Below are 17,300 nucleotides of genomic sequence, written 5' to 3' on the forward strand. Positions count from 1 at the left end.
TTACACGCACCCTCTGATTGGTCACCCCCCAAAGCCTCATTACACAGCATAACCAGTCAGGTCACTGAAACCGCCGAGGGGCGGGAACACAGCGGTGCTCTGTGTTCGGCGTGCCAGGGGACGGCGTGCCAGGGGACGGCGGCGGTTGTTGGGTGTCCATTGCTCGACCCAGCGCCATCCACAGGCAGCTGAAGGCAGGCATCTCTCTCTGCCAAGCCAGCCACGACGCGAGAGCTAAGATGGGATGGCGGCTCCTCTCCCGAGGCGGGATGAGGGCTGTGCTGGTGGTGGTCTTCCCGGGCGCCCCCACGACTCAGCGTCCCTCCTGCAGCTTTACGTGCACTTGGACAAGGCACGAGAGATCAGGGGGCACCCTCCTCTTCATTCCTACTCCCGTAACGCCTTTAGAAACCTTTCCATTCTCTTCCCGGGTCTCCATCCCACCCGCCCCCAAGCTGCTGCAGAGTCGCACGGGTGCCCTGGGGTCCACGTGACCCCCCTCGTGGACATGCGCCTTAGGGTCAGCATTGCACCGATGAGGCGGCTTGCCCCCCTGGCAGTGAGAGTCCATCCAACTCGGAAGCGGCCCTAGAGGCTGTGACGCAGGACCCTCGCCCGTTGATTCCAAGCAGGGAAATAATTCTGAACCACCGGCAGGTCTGGTTGGATCCCCTGAAAGACCTCAAAAGCAGGACTGTGGCTCTATGCTCAGAACCCAGAGCTCCTTAAAGAATCTGTTCTGCTGACTTGTGCCGGAGACTTCCAGCAGGCCCCTCCTGGCATAACTTACCCAACACATTTGGGCTTTGCCTTGTCAACTCTGTCATAAAGGTCAATTCCTTATAACTATGGTATACCCTCCCCCACCCCACCCCCACCCCCTAAAAAAGCCCAACAACCAGCTCCATCTTTTCCCAGAAAAAAATGAATATGAGAGACAGTGATGGGGAGGGGTAGCGGTTCCTGGCTGTGACAACATCATTTTCCCTTTCTCTTCTGGGCTGAACAACAAAGAAAAAAGGACTCCGGGAGATTCCTGGCTCTTTCCGTAGACATATATTTCAGGGAGAAAAGCAGATGAATGGCCTTCTTGCGTGCTTGGGTGGCAGGCTCCAGCCTCCCCCTGGTTTGAAGTCAGCCCTGGGTGGAGGGGTGCATACTGAGAGTCTACATTCCAAAACCCTTTTGCAATTTGCAGGCAAGGTCCAAACTGCCCCCAGACGTGCAGGGGAGCCGGTGGGGAGCGCGCCCCCGCCCCAGGGCAATGGGGGCCGTCCTAGCTGGGCCCAGGAAACCCTGCACGGTGGGAGGGGTTCGCAAACAGAAAATCGCCAGGTACAAGGGGAAATCAGAAGGACGTGCAGTTACTGGGGTGTGGTGAGAGGCTGACTTGGGGGCCCAGGCTCAGCTCTGCCCTGCGCTCCTGCGTCCAGGCCAGCTAAGCCCTAGCACCAGATGCCCTGTGGGCAGAGGGGGCCATGTATTGGGTCGGGTTGCTCCCACCATGATCCAGCCCTGAGGGTCCTGCAGGTTCCAGTGGGTGGTTGCCGGCCGCGTGGCCCCCCACGGTGGGGGCGGGGAGAGCGTGACAGACCAGTCAGTGCAAGGACACGGCAGACTGGGGACCCGTGAGTGGACGGGATACCCGGCGCCTTGGTCCGAAGGCAGAACCAGCCGGGGTCCATAAGGTGGGGGTGGGGGTGGGGGTGATGGCCAGGCGGCCCCGCCCCCATCAGCGCGCCTGAGCGCCTCGACCAATCCGAGCCCGTGTGTCATCTGAGGCGGCCCCTCTTGGCCAATAGCGGAGCGCGACTGACCGCTTTCCCCGCGCAGCCAATCTGCGCAGCCCCCCGGCGCGAGCCCGCCCCGCGGCCTGTCCAATCAGAGACAGCGCAGCCGCCACGTCCTCGGTCTCGGGCGCCTCCGCCGCCACTCGGCGGGCGCTCTCCCGGAGGTAGGATGCCGCGCGCCGCTCCCGCTGCGCAGGCCGCGCTGTCCCCGCAGGCCGCGGCTCCTCCCGCGCTCGGGGCGGCCACGACCACCGCCCGCGCCTGTGGGGACTGGCCGGCCCCGCGCCCAGTGCTGCCCGCGCCCCTCACGCCTCCAGGGGCGGCGATCCTGCTCCGGCTGTGCTCGTCACGTCTCTGGGGGTCGCGATCCCCCACTGGCTGCTCTCCTCACGACTCGGGGTGCCGCGATCCTACTCTGGCTGCGCTCGTCGCATCTCTGGGGGTCGCGACGATCCCCCGCCGGCCACTCTCCTCACGTCTCCGGGGGCCGCGATCCTGCTCTTGCCTCACTCGTCGCATTTCTAGCGATCCTCCGCCCGCCGCTCTCCTCACGCCTCTGGGGGCCGCGATCCTCCGCCCGCCGCTCTCCTCACGTCTCTGGGGGTCGCAATCCTCCGCTCTCCTCACGTCTCTGGGGGCCGCGATCCTCCGCCCGCCGCTCTCCTCACGCCTCTGGGGGCCGCGATCCTCCGCCCGCCGCTCTCCTCACGCCTCTGGGGGCCGCGATCCTCCGCCCGCCGCTCTCCTCACGCCTCTGGGGCCGCGATCCTGCTCCGGCCGCGCCCCAGCGCAGCCCGCGCTCCTCATCTCTCCTCCGCGCTCTGGCGCAGCCCGCGCGCTGATGCAGCCCGCGATCCGATGCGGCTCCGCGATTCCGTTGCGGCCCCGCAATCCGTTGCAGACCGCGATCCCATGCGGACCCGCGATCTCGTGCGGACCCGCGATCCCATGCGGACCCGCGATCTCAGGCGGACCCGCGATCTCAAGCGGACCCGCGATCTCAAGCGGACCCGCGATCCCAAGCGGACCCGCGATCCCAAGCGGACGCGCGATCCCAAGCGGACGCGCGATCTCATGTGGAGCCGCGGTCCAGTTGCAGCCCGCGCGCCATGATCTGGTGCGGCCCGCGATTCGATACGGCCCGCGATCCGTTGCAGCCAGTGCGCCAGGGGAGACCACGATCCGGTGCAGCCCGCAATCCTGTCGTCCTCACTCGCCGCACTCCCGTGCGCCTGAGCCCTTGAGGGGCTCCGCCGGCCGCCCTGCCCCAAGCGCTCCTCTGCAGCCCGCCGCTCCGGTCGGAATCGGGCGCCTCTGCGGCTCCGCCCGCTGCGCTCTGGTGTGCGCTGGCCGCACCGAGCCGCCTCCCGCCGCCCTGGAAGGGCTCCTCAGCCCGCGCTCGCCCTACGGCCGCCTCCCTAGGGAGGGGTCTGCCCCGCCGCTGGCGTGCGCCTGCCAGCTGCGTTCCCCACCGCCTGCGCTTCACCTTAACCTGCCGCCTGCCAGGCTCCTGCGCCACCCGCCGCCCTGTCCGCACTGTTTGGTTGCAACTCTGGCGCCTCAAGCTGGTTCAAAGAATGCCGCTGCACCGCACCTGCGATGGTTCCCTGAGGGCTTTGTGAAGGTTCCCGGATGGTTCCCAGGATGGTTCCCAGCATGGTTCCCGGATGGTTCCCCGGATGGTTCTCAGTACGGCTCCTGGATGGCTCCCACGATGCTTCTGTGGATGTTTCCATGGATGGCTTCCTGGATGTTTCCGTGGATGTTTCTGTGGGTGTTTCCGTGGATGGCTCCCTGGAATGGTTCCCTGGATGTTCCGTGGATGTTTCTGTGGATGGCTCCCTGGATGTTTCCGTGGATGGCTCCCTGGATGTTTCCGTGGATGGCTCCCAGGATGGTTCCGTGGATGGCTCCCAGGATGGTTCCGTGGATGTTTCCTTGGATGTTTCCATGGATGGCTCCCAGGATGCTTTCATGGATGTTTCTGTGGATGGCTCCCTGGATGTTTCCGTGGATGGCTCCCAGGATGGTTCCGTGGATGTTTCCTTGGATGTTTCCATGGATTGGCTCCCAGGATGCTTTCATGGATGTTTCTGTGGATGGCTTCCTGAATGGTTCCGTGGACGTTTCTGTGGATGGCTCCCTGGATGGTTCTGTGGATGTTTCCGTGGATGACTCCCAGGATGATTCCATGGATGTTTCTGTGGATGGCTCCCTGGATATTTCCCAGCATGGTTCCCAGATGCTTCCCCAAATCTTTTTTTTTCCTTTTTTTGGGTCACACCCGGCAATGCACAGGGGTCATTCCTGGCTTATGCACTCAGGAATTTCTCCTGGCGGTGCTTGAGGGACCATATGGGATGCTGGGAACCTGGGTCAGCCGCATGCAAGGCAAACACCCAACCTGCTGTGCTATCACTCCAGCCCCATCCCTGAATGGTTTTGTGGATGGTTCTGTACAGTTCCATGGATGGCTCCAGGATGGTTCCGTGGATGGCTCCCTGGATGATTTCTTGGGATTATTCCTGAGACTCAGCTCTCAAGAGGGCCCCAGATGGATGGATCTTAGCCTTATTCTATCCTCCACCAACTGGTGATGTCCAGCATTCCAGGTGAGCCGTGTGGGGGCAGGCAGGGCCTCTCCAGCCGGGAGTGGCAGGGGGGGCTGTCCGGTAGTCGAGTCTCACCTGGACTTGGAGCAGCCCGCCGGGGCCAGTGCCTGGAGGGAGGTGGGGGTCAGGCAGGCTGAGTACTGTGAGGGGCTTCATGTGGCTCCACTTGGGGGGGTGCTCGGGGACATTTCCAGCTGGTCCTGAGGCTCCAGGGGAAGGGGTTCCCCCATCGTGTCTGTGGGCAGGGCCGGGGAGGGGTTCTGCAATGGCCTTAATTGAGTTTCTAGTTGGGGGGGCTTCCAGGGGCAGATTGCAAGGTGGGGTGTGAGCAGAGGGTACATTCTGGTGCAGTTGGGGTGGGAGGAAGGTCAGGGGAGACAGGGAGACCCTCTGCACACGAGCAGAGGCCCCATCCTCCGCCGGACCCTTGGGCAGCAAGCCGGCGACTGCATTTCGGGGCTCCGAACGCCTTCCCCTGGGCTCTTGGTGGAATGACAGTTGGCCCTCGGGATGAGCCGTGTGCGCCTCGCCCCCCCTGCCCCCCGCCGTCTGTGTCTTGGGACAGTCCCAGGAGGAACTGGGCACTTTTGTTTTCTGCCGTGTCCCCCGCTCCCACCCCCGTCCACAGCCTCGCCAGGCAGCGCCGCTGAAGGAAAGCAGGCCCGCGGGATTAGCCAGATTTCAACGGTGTCTCAAATGATCCGTTTCTGCACCTGTTTTCCAGATACTCACCAGGAGAAAAATGTACGGATTGGGTTGCTTGATTACAGTGCTGTTTGACTGTGTTTCCAAACATGGCGCAGGGGAGAGGGGTCTGCCAGGGTCTGTGCCCGGGAGGGGGGTGGTCTTCTAAACTGCGCATCGGAGCATGTCCTCGTGTCCAGAGGGAGGGCCCCAGAGAGAAGGCGACGGACCATCTCCCCCGTGGCTGAGACCCGCTCAGCGCGTGAGCTCCCCGAACCCGGGTCTCCACTGGCTCTCCAAGTGGGCTTTCTCCCAGGAATGCGGGGATGATCCAATATCAGAAACTCTACCCGTGTAATCCACCACATTAAGACAGCAGAGGAGAAAAACCATATGTTTCTTTGAGCAGGGGCAGAAAATGTCCCGGTGAAGTTTCATACTTCTCTGGGGGCTTGGGGAGGGCCTGGAGGCTGCTCTTTTGCTAGAAGGTGCTGGCCTGACCTGGTGCAAGTCCTAACCCGAACTTTGCAGCCAGTTAAATGAAGTAACTAAAAGCGCGTCTGTCCCTTTAAGGTGAGGATAGAGGCAGGAGGTGCCCATGGCCTTCTCCGGACCCAGAGAGTGGACAGACTGCTTGATCAGAGCCGTCCAGGCCCTTTCCTTTGCACCCTCCGAAGTCCCCAGGGCTCTGAGGAACTTGGGTTACTTTGAGCTCTGGCGACAGTAACTTTCAGGGAAAAGGTTCACACCTCCCTGGGGCAGGGCCGCGCCCAGCCAGCCCAGGTTCCTGCAGGCCCCTGGAGGAACGCGGGCCGGGGGGAGGCCAGATGCCGACTGCGTGTGGTGGCGAGACGGCCTTGAGCTTTGGGGAAACTGTCCGATCGCGCTCCGAGAACAGCTAAGCTGCACGCGAGAACCGTTCCCCGGCACTTGGCAATGCCAGAGCGTCGCAGCCAGGCCTGAGAGCCAAGAGCAGCCACCCTCCCCCGCCACTGCCACGGCACACACGCGGACTGAGCCGCGCGCGGGAGGCGATCAGAATAGCAACAGTTTACACCCAGGCTCAGAGCGAACAAAGAGGACTTTGATGGGGGGAAATTAAGAAATGATTTTGAAGGCTATAAAGGAAGATCTTTTGATACAGGGAGACATTCCAGCCTCGAGGGTGGGGTGGCTGGAGCTTTTGAGGAACTTAACAAACATTTTCTAAAATGTCTGCGAGAGAGAAAGATCCACAAACACCCAGTGAACTTTGAAAAGGAGAACAGAGAACACTTGTGAGGGAGCTGTCCCGGGGCTCGCGCCAGGCCTTGGGGACTGCGTGGTGGGGACAGAGCCAGCCTGAGTCTGGGAGAAGGTGGCGGGCGAGGAAGGTAATTGCGTGTGTGTGTGTGTGTGTGTGTGTGTGTGTGTGTGTGTGTGAGAGAGAGAGAGGCGGCGCCGGGGGAGACTGCTGGGGCCCACTGGGAAAATCAGGCCCCCACGCCCCAGACATGAGTTCCTACCGCAGCCCACCCCGGCGAGCTCCACACTAATAGTAGACGTGACCGTAAAAGCACGAGCACAGGCCGTCTGCTGAGGAGGACGGAGCCGTGAACAATGATCGTGTGGCTCGGGGCTACTAAACAGCCTCCCGGAAGCATGCATGCTTCAAGGTTCTGTCTTGCTCACACATCAGGCGTGTGTGTTCAATCAAGGCGTCGTGGCAAAGGTCAGAAAGTTTGTCCTGACAGGACTAAGACACACCAGCCTTCCCTCCCTGAGTCCCCGGGGCCCCCCACCCGCGTGTAACTTTGCCCAGGTGAGGTGACTGCTCATGAGCAAACCCGGCAAGGGGCAGGGCCGAGGGCTATCAGAGAACGCCGAGGTGGGCTGAGAAACACAGGTGGCTCCAAGGAAAACGGACCCAGTGGCCGGGCCCGCGTTCGCAGGGTGCAGGGGTGTGACGGTCTCTGCAGAGACCCGCGCCCTTCTCAGGCACAGCACGCACGAACGCCGCAGCTTCTCTGGCTGAGGAGAATCACAGCAGGACAGAGCTGCGAGTTGGCAGCCATGCGCGCAGGTGGGAACGGAGCCGGGCGGACACGCCGCGGCCCCGCCAGCCCCCCGCTAACTCGGCCAGAATATTTCCCACCTACGGCCCGGCAGCTCCCCTCCTGGGTAAACAGCTCACTGCTCTCCCCAGAACAACGAGGGGCTGTGTGCGCGCGGCCCGGGTGGGGGGCAGCTGGAACCTCGCCCCGCGCCGGGGCCGACTGTGTACTTCACAGCAAGACATGTGTACGCATGTGCTGAGGGACACGCAGTGCCAGACGGGACCACTGCCGCCACGCACGGCTGTGTTTAAATCAAGATTACACACCTCCCCGCCACGCTAGGAGATACTCTGGGCATTCCCAGGCACTGGCGCACAATAATATACATAAACGAGGCGGCCGCAGCTGTCCACGGCGGAAGGGGAATGGGTGGAGAATTGCGATTAGCCAGTGCAGTGCCTCCCACGGACCCTTGCCGGGGCCCCGGCACCCCAGGGACTCGGGGATGTAATGAACCCCATGCCCATGGCATGTGGTAGAATCTGGAAAGCCAGGAATGAATGATGGATGGATGGACAAATGAATGAATGACTGATGAATGGGTGAAGATGCAAGGATGAAAGGAGAACGGATGGATGAGTTGGAGGATGGATGAATGGATAAACTGATGGATGATTAATGAAGGAGTGAATTGATGGATGAGTGTGTTTGATGAATGGGTGGGTGGATGGGTGGATGAGTGGATGGATTAATGGGTGGGTGGATGGATGGGTGGATGAGTGGGTGGATGGATGGGTGGATGAGTGGGTGGATGGATGGGTGGGTGGATGGATGGATGGATGGATGGGTGGATGAGTGGATGGATGGGTGGGTGGATGAGTGGATGGGTGGATGATTGGTTGACTGAATGGATAAATGAGTGGGCGAATCATTGCAGGAATGGATGGATTCACGTCTCATGGCTTTCCGGCCGGAGACTGTCCAGGCCTTTCAGCTTCTAGGAGTTAGAATTCAGATTCTAGCAAGTTTTACACCTCTCTCGTCCTCTGGAGCCTGGTCCCCACGGAGCCCTCGCCTGCCTGCCTGCCTGCCTGGTGAGGGGCTCGCCCCCCGCCTCTGCCCGCTCTCCCCTGGGGTCTGCCTGTGCTAACTCCTTTGCATTCTGCAGTCACCCTGACGCATGGGGGAGGGGGTGCCGCCAGGCCCTGCTCTGTCAGCTGCTCCCGGCGCCTGGCTGCAGGGCGTCTCGGGAGCCTGCATGTCCTCACTGGCTGGCGGCCTGTGTCCCGAAGGGGAGGCCCAGGGATGGGGATGTGGGTGTCCTGGCCAGGCTGCCACGCCGGGGGAACCTGGGGGTGGGCGAGTGCCGGCCTGTTTTCAGAGCACACGGGAAAAGCAGCGGCCCCTGGGGCCCCCGAGCTGGGCCTGAGGCTGATTATTCTTTGGGGTGGGGCCCCCCAGCATCCTGCAGCCGGCCTGGCCTGTGCCCGTTAGAGCCCCCGCAGCTGTGACAGCTACAGACGACCCCAGGCCTGGCACGTGGCGGGGTGGGGCTCCCGGGTAAGGGGCACCGCCTGGCACGAGCCCAGGCTCTCGGGGGTCTTTGGGCCTTTTGGAGGAGCAGGCCAGCCTGCACACTCCCCGCCCAGTGCTCACTGCCCTGTCCCTCAGGAAGGACCCTGCCTGTTTTCCTACCTTCGCTGCCTCAATGGCACTGCCGATGGCCAGGTGGCGACCCAGGGGCTCCCTCCCAGGGGGTCTTCGGCTGGAAGTTTTTCAACTCCAACCCAAACCCATTTTCAGCCAGGTCCCTCACTTGTTTGAGCTGACAGGGTGACCCCTGTCAAGGCCAGCAGCCACCACGGATGCATGAGCGGGGCTTCCTGGCCGGAGCAGCAGCAGGAGGGGACCCCAGTGCCAGGGGACCCCGTCCAGGGGTCACAGAGCAGCCTGGTCCTTGTGGCGGGGTCTTCCAGTCCCCTCCTTGGCACCTCGCGGGGGGGGGGGTCCTGGGTCAGTGGGGGGCCCGGGAAGGAGCTCTGCTGACGCCAGAGCCAGGAAGCCCGAGCGAACGGCACCCCCTGGCCGGCACCGCTGCCCTCCCCGCCTGGGTCAGGGCCCCTCCCCAGGCCGAGGTCCTTGTTTGCAATTTAAATGTGGCCTCATTTATGGGACAATCCTGCTCTTCAGAGGCACAGCCGGCCTCCGTCAGGAGGAGAAACTGATCTAATAGGGTTCCTCCCGCCACTGGCCGCCAGCCCGGCACCACCACGCGCGGGGGATGTGCGCCAAGGACGCCACACAGGGGGGGGATATATGTCAAGGATGCCATGCATGGGGGGGTGGCGTATATGTCAAGGACAGCCCTGCATAGGGGGTGTGTCTGTGTATGCCAAGGACGGCCATGCATGGGGGTGTGTATGTACGTGTGTGGTTGTGTATACATGTGCGTGCATGTGTGCACATGGGGGTGTGGTGCGTGTGCATGTGTGTGTGCAGGCACACAAGCCCAGCTGCATGCATGTGAGGACACACCGGCTCAGCTCGTCCAGGGCCCGGGAATGTCGCTCTGCCCTCCCCTCCCTTCACACACTGACACGTCAGTGGGTGCCTACTAGTGGCACTGCCAGGGCACGGCTGAGTGGGCAACGACTCTGCCTGGCCTTTGCTGTTCACCGCTTACACAGGCTCTGGCCTGCGGGAAGGCCCAGCAGGACATGTGTGGCACAGCGACGGGCGCCGAGGGGGCGGGGAGCAGGCCCGGGTGTGGACCATGTGCGCAAGTGCTCAGTGCCAGGAATGCTGGGTGATGCCCGTGCGGCTGTGGGCGCCCAGGCCCTGGTTCCAGGGGTGCCCGGGGCAGAGCCCGCGGCACACAGGGCTGCCGGTGCCAGGAGGGGCCATGCAGGTGGAGGAGCTGGTCCTGCAGCTGCCAGCACGGAAGGCGGGAGTGCAGGCAGGGGTTGCGCCAGGAGCTGGGGGGCAGGGGCTGCTAGGCGGGGCCCGGGCACCCGCAGACGCCCTGCAGCCTGTCCCTGCCCGCGTGGGAGGGGGCAACTCCTGGGGGCGGCCTCATCCTCGCTGGCGATTTCACAAGCTCCCGGGATGGAAAATCCCCCGCAGAGCGCAGCCCGAGGGCTGGAAACGGCCTTGGGTGGGCCCCGAGGAGCAGGAGGTGGGGGGAGGGGCTCAGCCTCGACCAGCAGGGTTTCTCCCCTCCCCTGCTCGGCCTGCAGCGAGCACCAGCCCCACGCCCGCCCTCAGCAGGTCTCCCGAATCACTTCCGCCCGCGCGTCAGTCTGTCAGCCCGGGTGGACGTGGGAGCAGATATTGCCAGGCCCCCGCCAGGGCGGCACACGGCCCCATGAGCGGGCCGGGAAGGGGGTCCTGGCAGGGCCCCTGAGCCGGGGTTCCAAGCCCGTCAGGCCCACCGGGAGTCCCTGCTTGGGGGGTCAGCACGACCTGGACACTGGGGGCCCCTGGCCGCTGGCAAAGGGCTCTGGGGTGTGCGTGTGGCACGTGTGTGTCCTGGTGTGTTCTGTGTGCTGTGTGCATGTGGTATGTGTGAGTTCTGGTGTGTGCTGTGTGGTGGCATGTGCTGTGCTGGCCCCAGGAGGAGGGGACCCCGTGGCAGCTGGACCTTCCCCCCAGGAGGGCCTTGTCTGAGCAGCCTCTCCTGTCTCAGTAGGATGGCGCCTGCCCCCTCAGCTCTGTGGCTGTCCCTCTGTGCTCTGACAGTCCCTCAGCTCTCTCACTGTCCCTTCCCTCAGCTCCGTGACTGTCCCCTTGGTCCCGTGACCATCCCCTTGACCTGGCAACTGTCCCTCAGTCACAGGTGCCCTCACCCTAGGGGCGGAAGGAGGGTGGCAGGGGCGGCGGGGACAGTGGCCGGGCCTGTCTCTGTCCTCGGGCCACTGAGAATGGGCTTTGTCGGAGCCGCCGAGAGGCTCTTTGTGCCTGTTTCCCAGCGCCGCAAGACGGTGGGGGGAGGAAGAGATGGAGAGCTCAGCTAGGAAACTTCTGGAATGTTGCGGGGGGGAGAGGCTGGTCTCCTGTGAAGGTGCATGTTGGGGGGAGCAGGGGCAGTGGGGTCTCGGCCCCCCGCTCCCCCACTGAGATGCACCCCAGGCCTCAGGAATGTGTCCCGGACGTGATGAAGCCTGGCTGGGAGGGACGGCCAGGCGAGCCCCGGGGCGGTGCCCGTTCTGGGGCGAGGGGTCCTTCGAGAGCTGGTCTGAAAGGGGGTCCCGAGTTGCCCGCTCTGAACGGTGCCTGGCTGGGGTCCGCGGGGCCCAGGACGGGGAGACCGAGGCGGGGCGGGGTTCCCTCCCGCGGGCGCAGCCGCGAGCACCTACCTTGACTGCCCTTTGAGCAGGACTTGGCGGAGAAAGGCTGATGGCCAGGCCCAGGCAAACGCCTCTCACAAAGCTGCCGCGGCCGGCCTGGGGCCTGGGCAGCTGTGCTGGAGGACACGGAGGGCAGCGGTTTTCCCAGACGGGCACCTCGGGAGCCCTGCTGCCCTTGGCGGGATGGGAGGCGGCCCGTGTGGACACACGCGGCTCCTGCTCTGTCCAGCTGGCCAGAGCTCAGCCCCCGAGGCAGCCCGCAGGAGCCCCAAGGAGGGGGACAGACCCCAGAGCCTGTAACGGGGGCCGGGGTGGAGGAGGAGAGACCCGCCCCCTTGGGGGATGGGTGACGGGGCCCCCCCGCCTCTCTGGCCTGAGCACAGACGCCCTTCACTGGTCGGCTCATCGCGCGTCACGATGCCCCTGGGGTCCTGCCATGACCCCCCAGGGCCCACGGGGTACAGTCACCTATGATGACCCCGCGCCCGCTCGGTCAACACCCCAGATGTTCTGCTGTTCCCCGGCTCTGTGCCACCGCGCCAGGACATGATCACAGCACGCTGTTGGGCCACATTCCATCCCTGGCCCCCCCCGGAGCGAGCCCTGAGCACAGCTGGGGGCGCTCGGAGCACCCACCTCCCAGCAACAGCACAGGCGGCGAGCCCCCCACACCACCACAGCGCCCTCCCCGGAGCCGCACAGCAATAGACTCCAGGCGAAAGGTGCCGAAGCGAAGCGGGTGGAGACGGTCGAGCCCCTGCGGAAACGCCACAGGCCAAGAGGAACTCGGTAGAGCGGAGGCGAATCCCGCGGTGCTGGGAAGCAGCTGAGGGACGCGAGCGACGCTTCCCCCTAAACCTGCCCTCAGGCCCGGAGGCAGCCACCAGCCGGGCAGACACCAGCGTCCACTCCTGACCCAGCCCGGGACAGAGCCGAGGCAGCTCGCGCGCCCTGGACGGCCCAGAGCCTCGCCCGGACGGTCGCTCCTGCAGGCGTCCATGGCAGCGGGACGGAACCCCGACTTCAAAGGCGCCCTGACCTGCAGCCAAGCTGACTGTCCTTGGACGGGCCCGGCCTGGCCACAGGCCCCTGAATCCATCCTGCCGGGCTCTGTCCCCGCTGGTGGCTCAGGCCGCGCTCCCCATCTGCCGACAGGACCTTGGCCTTGTTCCGTCCATCACTGCACCGGGGTGGGGGCGGGGCGGGCCCCGTGTCCCAGTCCAGGCCGCTGCCCGGAGGGTCAGAGTCTCCCGGCACTGCCTGAGGTCAGCGCGTGCCGCCCAGGGAGCCGTCCTTTTCCGCGTGTGCTGAGTCCCCAGGAGATGCTCCACAAAACATGTAGACACACAGATGCACATACATGTACATACATGTACACGCTCCACATGGACACCAGCCCTGACCTGCTGGGGTGGGACGGAGACACCCCCACGTGTGTCGCCAGCAACACAGAGGGTCTGCTGAGCCCATCAGGAGGGACCTGGTGCAGAGCCAGGAGTCAGCCCTGAGCACAGCCAGGTGTGGCCCCAAAACAAAAAATACGAGCAAACTACGAAATGATCTCTTACACTGTTTAACACCCGCATAAGCTTAATGGTTAGGCTCCGTCCTGGGGGGACGGCAGGGGGACCCTCATTTCTAAAATGATCTTGAGAAGAGACAAAAGGAGACAGCCCAGAGTGGCTGGCAGGCCACAGGGCCCAGGGTGGCAAGTTCCCCGGGGCCGAAGCGGAGAGGGCGCAGGCGGCCGCGTGAAAGAGTTAACGGCACAAGAAGAACCCACGTGGCAGACAGGGTTAAGGCCCTGTCAGCCTGCTGGAGTATTTGCAGAATGTTCTGGCTCTCAATTCAAAGGTGGTTCTGTCCACTGGAGGGGCCCAGCCTGTAGGGCCGGGCCACAGGCCGGATGCCCTGAGCTCCCCGGGCCCCCTCACCGTCCAGGGCTGGGCTGTCCAGGGGCTGCCCTCTGCATCCCCCCAAATACCCCATACCACGGTCCAGGCCTCTGCCGGCCCCTGAGCACGCACAGACACACACACACACACACACACAGGCACACACACGCACACATGTATCCACACGCACAGAGACTCCCACAGACGCCCGCCCGCCGAGACACGCGCCCCTTCCCCCCGCAGGAAGCCGCCCTGTGCCAGAAGTGGATGGAATTTGGGTTTGCAGGGGTGTCCTGGGCCTCTGGTCCCCAGGCACCCGCTGAAGAAAGGCCCAGTGTGTGGGCGGGAGAGGGGTCTCCTGCTCGCGCCTGCGGGCCCCAAGAAAAACCCACACTTGGCTGCAGCCTCGCCGGCCACACCCGGCTCCAGCCGCATTCCTTCCCCTCCTGAGCCCACACTGGGTGGCCCCACGGCCCCACCGCGGGCAGACCCCGGCCAGCCCACCTGAGCGAGGGCCACCTCGGCACCGGGGGTCCAGCCCACTGCTGGACTGCTGTCCAGGGCCCCACAGCCCCTTCGCCCCCTCCAGCACCCCCGCCCTGGCTCCCCCTTCCTGTCCCTGGGCGAGTGCCGGGACCACACAAGGCCGCTCTGGAAAGGCCGTGCAGGCACCCTCTGTCCGCCGGGCCCAGCCGGGCAGCCGGGCAGCTTGGGACTGGGCCTTGCTCGCCTGCTGCCCGCGGGGGCCACTCTGCCCTTGCTCAGGCTGTAGACCACCAGCCCCCACCCTGTGCAGCCCTGTCTGTGCCTGCCGGGAAGGGTCGTGTGAATGGCCCTGAAGTGGGGGTGGACATGGGCCCGGATGAGGGGGGACGCGGGGTGGGACAGGGGACTGGGCCCGGACTCGGGGAGCACGCGAGCCTGACTGAGGGTCCGCATGGGGGGACACAGACGCCCCTTGGCCTCAGCTGCGTGTAGCGGTGGGTGGAGCGGGTCCCGGGAGCAGAGTGGACAGGCCAGCAGAGCCTCCACAGCGAGGGGCACGCGTGCAGGGCGTGTGCCCCTCAGAGGGTCTCACCTCTGACCGCGGGGACAGATATGCGAGGGGCGGCGTGTGACCAGCCCCCGAGCCCCAGGGTCACAGTCTGGGGGAGGCTGCCCGTGTGGCCAGGCCAGCGGCCAGGGCAGGGACTGCTCTGGGCCGTGGGTGGCGCGGCCAGGCCGGCACGGCCAGCTGGGCCCCTCTTCCCTCCGCGTCCATCAGACACTGGCGGCGCTGGCTGGCAGGGGACACGGTCCAGGCCCCACCCCCTCTGGGTCCCACTGCAGTCGCGGGTGGACGCACACGGGGGCCATCAGCCTCGGGCCACACTTCCCCCAGCAGGACCATGAACTCCGGGGGCAATGGCGGAACTGGAGAGGCAGACCCGGCCCGGGGGACCCGCCTTAGGGCCCCGAGTCCCCTCCATCTGGGAGCTGTCCGAGCCTCAGAGTGTCAACGGCGCGATGTCCTCTCGCACCCTAGTGTCCCAGCTGGGTCAGCGCCGGAGGTCACACCGGACCCCGAGACCCCGGGAGTGAGGGCCCTGAGGCGGATGCGCTGCCTCCGCTTCGGCTTGGGGACCCAGTGGCTCCGCGGGGGCTGCCAAGACACCGGCCGTCACCCTCCGTCCCAGGCCTCCTTCTCCCCCTGACGAGGCCCCAGAAAGAGCCGCCTCGTTCCCAACAAGGTCTGGGACCCATGTGGGGACGGGGAGCACAAGTGGGTGTTGGAGCCCCGGGCACTGTCGGGTCCACTTGTGCCCAGCCCTGGCGCAGGCCCTTGAGGCCTGGGCGCCCTGGGCAGTCCACACACACAACACGCGTGGCCTCCTATGTCCCGTGGAAGCCACACTTCACGCCCCCCCCAGCCAACGAAGCCCACATCCTCCCCCATCACGCTGCCCTCAAGCAGTGGCCAGCAGGCCCCAGAAATGGGACCTTCGCCCAGCCCCGAGGCTGCAGTGACCTCACCTCCCCGGCAGGGCGAGGGGGGGGGCATAGGGGCGCAGAACTGGTGGGTTCTTCATGTTCGGAGCTTGGGGGGGCCCAGCCACGATGCTCTGAACTGAGCGTTCCCAGAAACGGCCTCCTGCCAGCACGCCCCTCCCCCCAAACGCCCCAGGGGGAGCACGGGGGTTCCAGGACTCTCCAGCATGCCTCCCTGCCCTTCTCAGTGGGCCCTCGGGGGCCCCAGGCTCCAGGGGAAGGCCCCGCCCTGGCCCCAAACCTGCTGCAGGGCCCGACTATCAGGGAGGGGCGGGAGGGACGGGGCGCTGAGTGGGACTCGTGGCTGTGCTCCGTGGCCCAGGGAGAGACAGTGAATCCCCAAGGCCAAGGAGAGGCGGCGGAGGGGGCGAGGGGCAACGCTGTGTCTGGCCTGTGCCGCGTGGGGCCATGGACTTGGCCAGGGAGCGCCTCCGGGGTTTGAAGCCCACCAGGGCTCAGGGAGTCCCGGCAAACGGTCCTGAAGGCCAAGCCGGGACTAGGCCGCGTGGCGGTGCCTGAGTGACTGCCTGTCCCAACTGTCCAGCAGCCTCGGGCCCGCCAGCAGCCGGTCCTGGGGGTTTCCCGCACAGCGAGCGGCTCTGCCCGCGCCGCCTCTGCACCCATCCCCGGCCCCCCACGGCGGCCCCTGGGCAGAGGGGCCCGGAAGCGGCCGGCCAGCTGCGGCCCGGGTGGCCCAGAGGAAGGGCGGGAAGCAGGCCTTCCCCTCCACCTGCAGACAGGGCGGCCTCCACGGGGAAATGTCAGAAAACAAAGTCTCCCTCTCACGGGGGGAGAGGGACGGGGGAGAGAAAAACAATCTCAGACACTCGGAGCAGGAAAACAAGTGGAAAATGATCGGTCTGGTTTTCCACAAGTCAAAACAGGAGGATCGGGTTCCCCGGCGCAGGGGGAGGCCCCATCCCCGCCCCGGCCCACGCCGCGTGCAGCACTCACTGTGACACGTGGGTGATGGGGGTCAGCAGCGTCTCCCCCTCCAGGTCCAGATCCTCGGCGAAGCTGCTGCTGCGCAGGAACGGGGCCGTGCTCACCTCCAGCAGGGTGGGGCTCTTCCTGACTGTGGGGGAGGGGCGCGGTCAGCCCCCCGCTTGCCCACCGGCACCCTGCCCATGCCGGGAGGGAGACCCCGGGGTGCCCCAGACCCCCCAACGGCTCATCTGAGCAGAAGAGTTCACAGTGGCAGGGGGGCCTGCGCCTCATGACTCCCCACTCTGTGGGGCCCTCAGCCCTGTGCAGGCGGCTCCCGTGGACCCGGCAGGGGTGTGGGGGCACACAGGATGCAGAGAAAGATGGTGACGGCCTCCCCCATGTGCACACACAGGCACATAGTGCAAACATACATGCACATGCGTGCACACATCCATGCACGCACGCACACAAATACACCTCCATGCACACACGTCTCATCTTTCTGTGAGGGAATCGGGGACGCTCCCTTAGTCCTCATGGTAGTTTCTAGACTTTTCCCAGGATGTGGCTGCGGCAGGAAGCTGGGGGGAGATTAAATACTGTCCCCCCCCCCCCGCCATGCCCCGAGGCCCACCAGGGCTGTGCTCGTCTGCCACTCTCCATCCGTGGCCATGTCCACCTTTGTCCTGAGGCACGGGGACATCTGTCTGGTCACCTGAGCCCCTGCCCGCTTCCCCGTGTCCTTTCTGCAGCCGCCTCCTGCGTCTGTTATTTGTGACGGGGGCTGCTATGCCCGGCTCGGCATGTCCGTTTGAATCACGCCTGGCTTGTAGGGACCAAGGGCAGCTGGGACAACGGTCTGTGAAGCGGCGTGAGGGCAACATCTGGGGCCCGGGGCCTGGCCTGGGGCTTCCGTTTGAGGACACAGCGGGGTCTGGAAGGGGAGGGCAGCAGGTGGGGGCTCTGGCCAGGGGCACAGCTG

General features: G+C 65.0%; 2 protein-coding genes across 3 annotated transcripts in view; one reads left to right on the forward strand and one right to left on the reverse strand.

The window, feature by feature from the left end:
- The window catches only part of KCNQ1 (potassium voltage-gated channel subfamily Q member 1), a 159,448-nt gene that overhangs the window by 71,192 nt on the left and 70,956 nt on the right, over nucleotides 1-17,300 (reverse strand). Inside the window, exon 10 of the mRNA XM_004603110.2 lies at nucleotides 16,346-16,466. Within this exon, the coding sequence (XP_004603167.2) occupies nucleotides 16,346-16,466 (121 nt within the window). The remainder of the gene's footprint in view (nucleotides 1-16,345; nucleotides 16,467-17,300) is intronic.
- LOC129405547 (nascent polypeptide-associated complex subunit alpha, muscle-specific form-like) lies at nucleotides 1,945-7,767 on the forward strand. 2 transcript variants are annotated; one of them, XM_055141339.1, is made up of 2 exons: nucleotides 1,945-3,560; nucleotides 4,253-7,767. In XM_055141339.1, exons 1-2 carry the CDS (start codon nucleotides 1,960-1,962, stop codon nucleotides 4,317-4,319), a joined length of 1,668 nt encoding a protein of 555 aa, XP_054997314.1. In that variant the 5' UTR covers nucleotides 1,945-1,959; the 3' UTR covers nucleotides 4,320-7,767. The 2 variants fall into 2 exon arrangements, with proteins under 2 accessions (XP_054997314.1, XP_054997315.1); XM_055141340.1 differs by having other exon boundaries at nucleotides 1,945-3,479.

Source organism: Sorex araneus, chromosome 6 (assembly GCF_027595985.1).
Source record: "Sorex araneus isolate mSorAra2 chromosome 6, mSorAra2.pri, whole genome shotgun sequence".
Taxonomy (NCBI): Eukaryota; Metazoa; Chordata; class Mammalia; order Eulipotyphla; family Soricidae; genus Sorex; species Sorex araneus.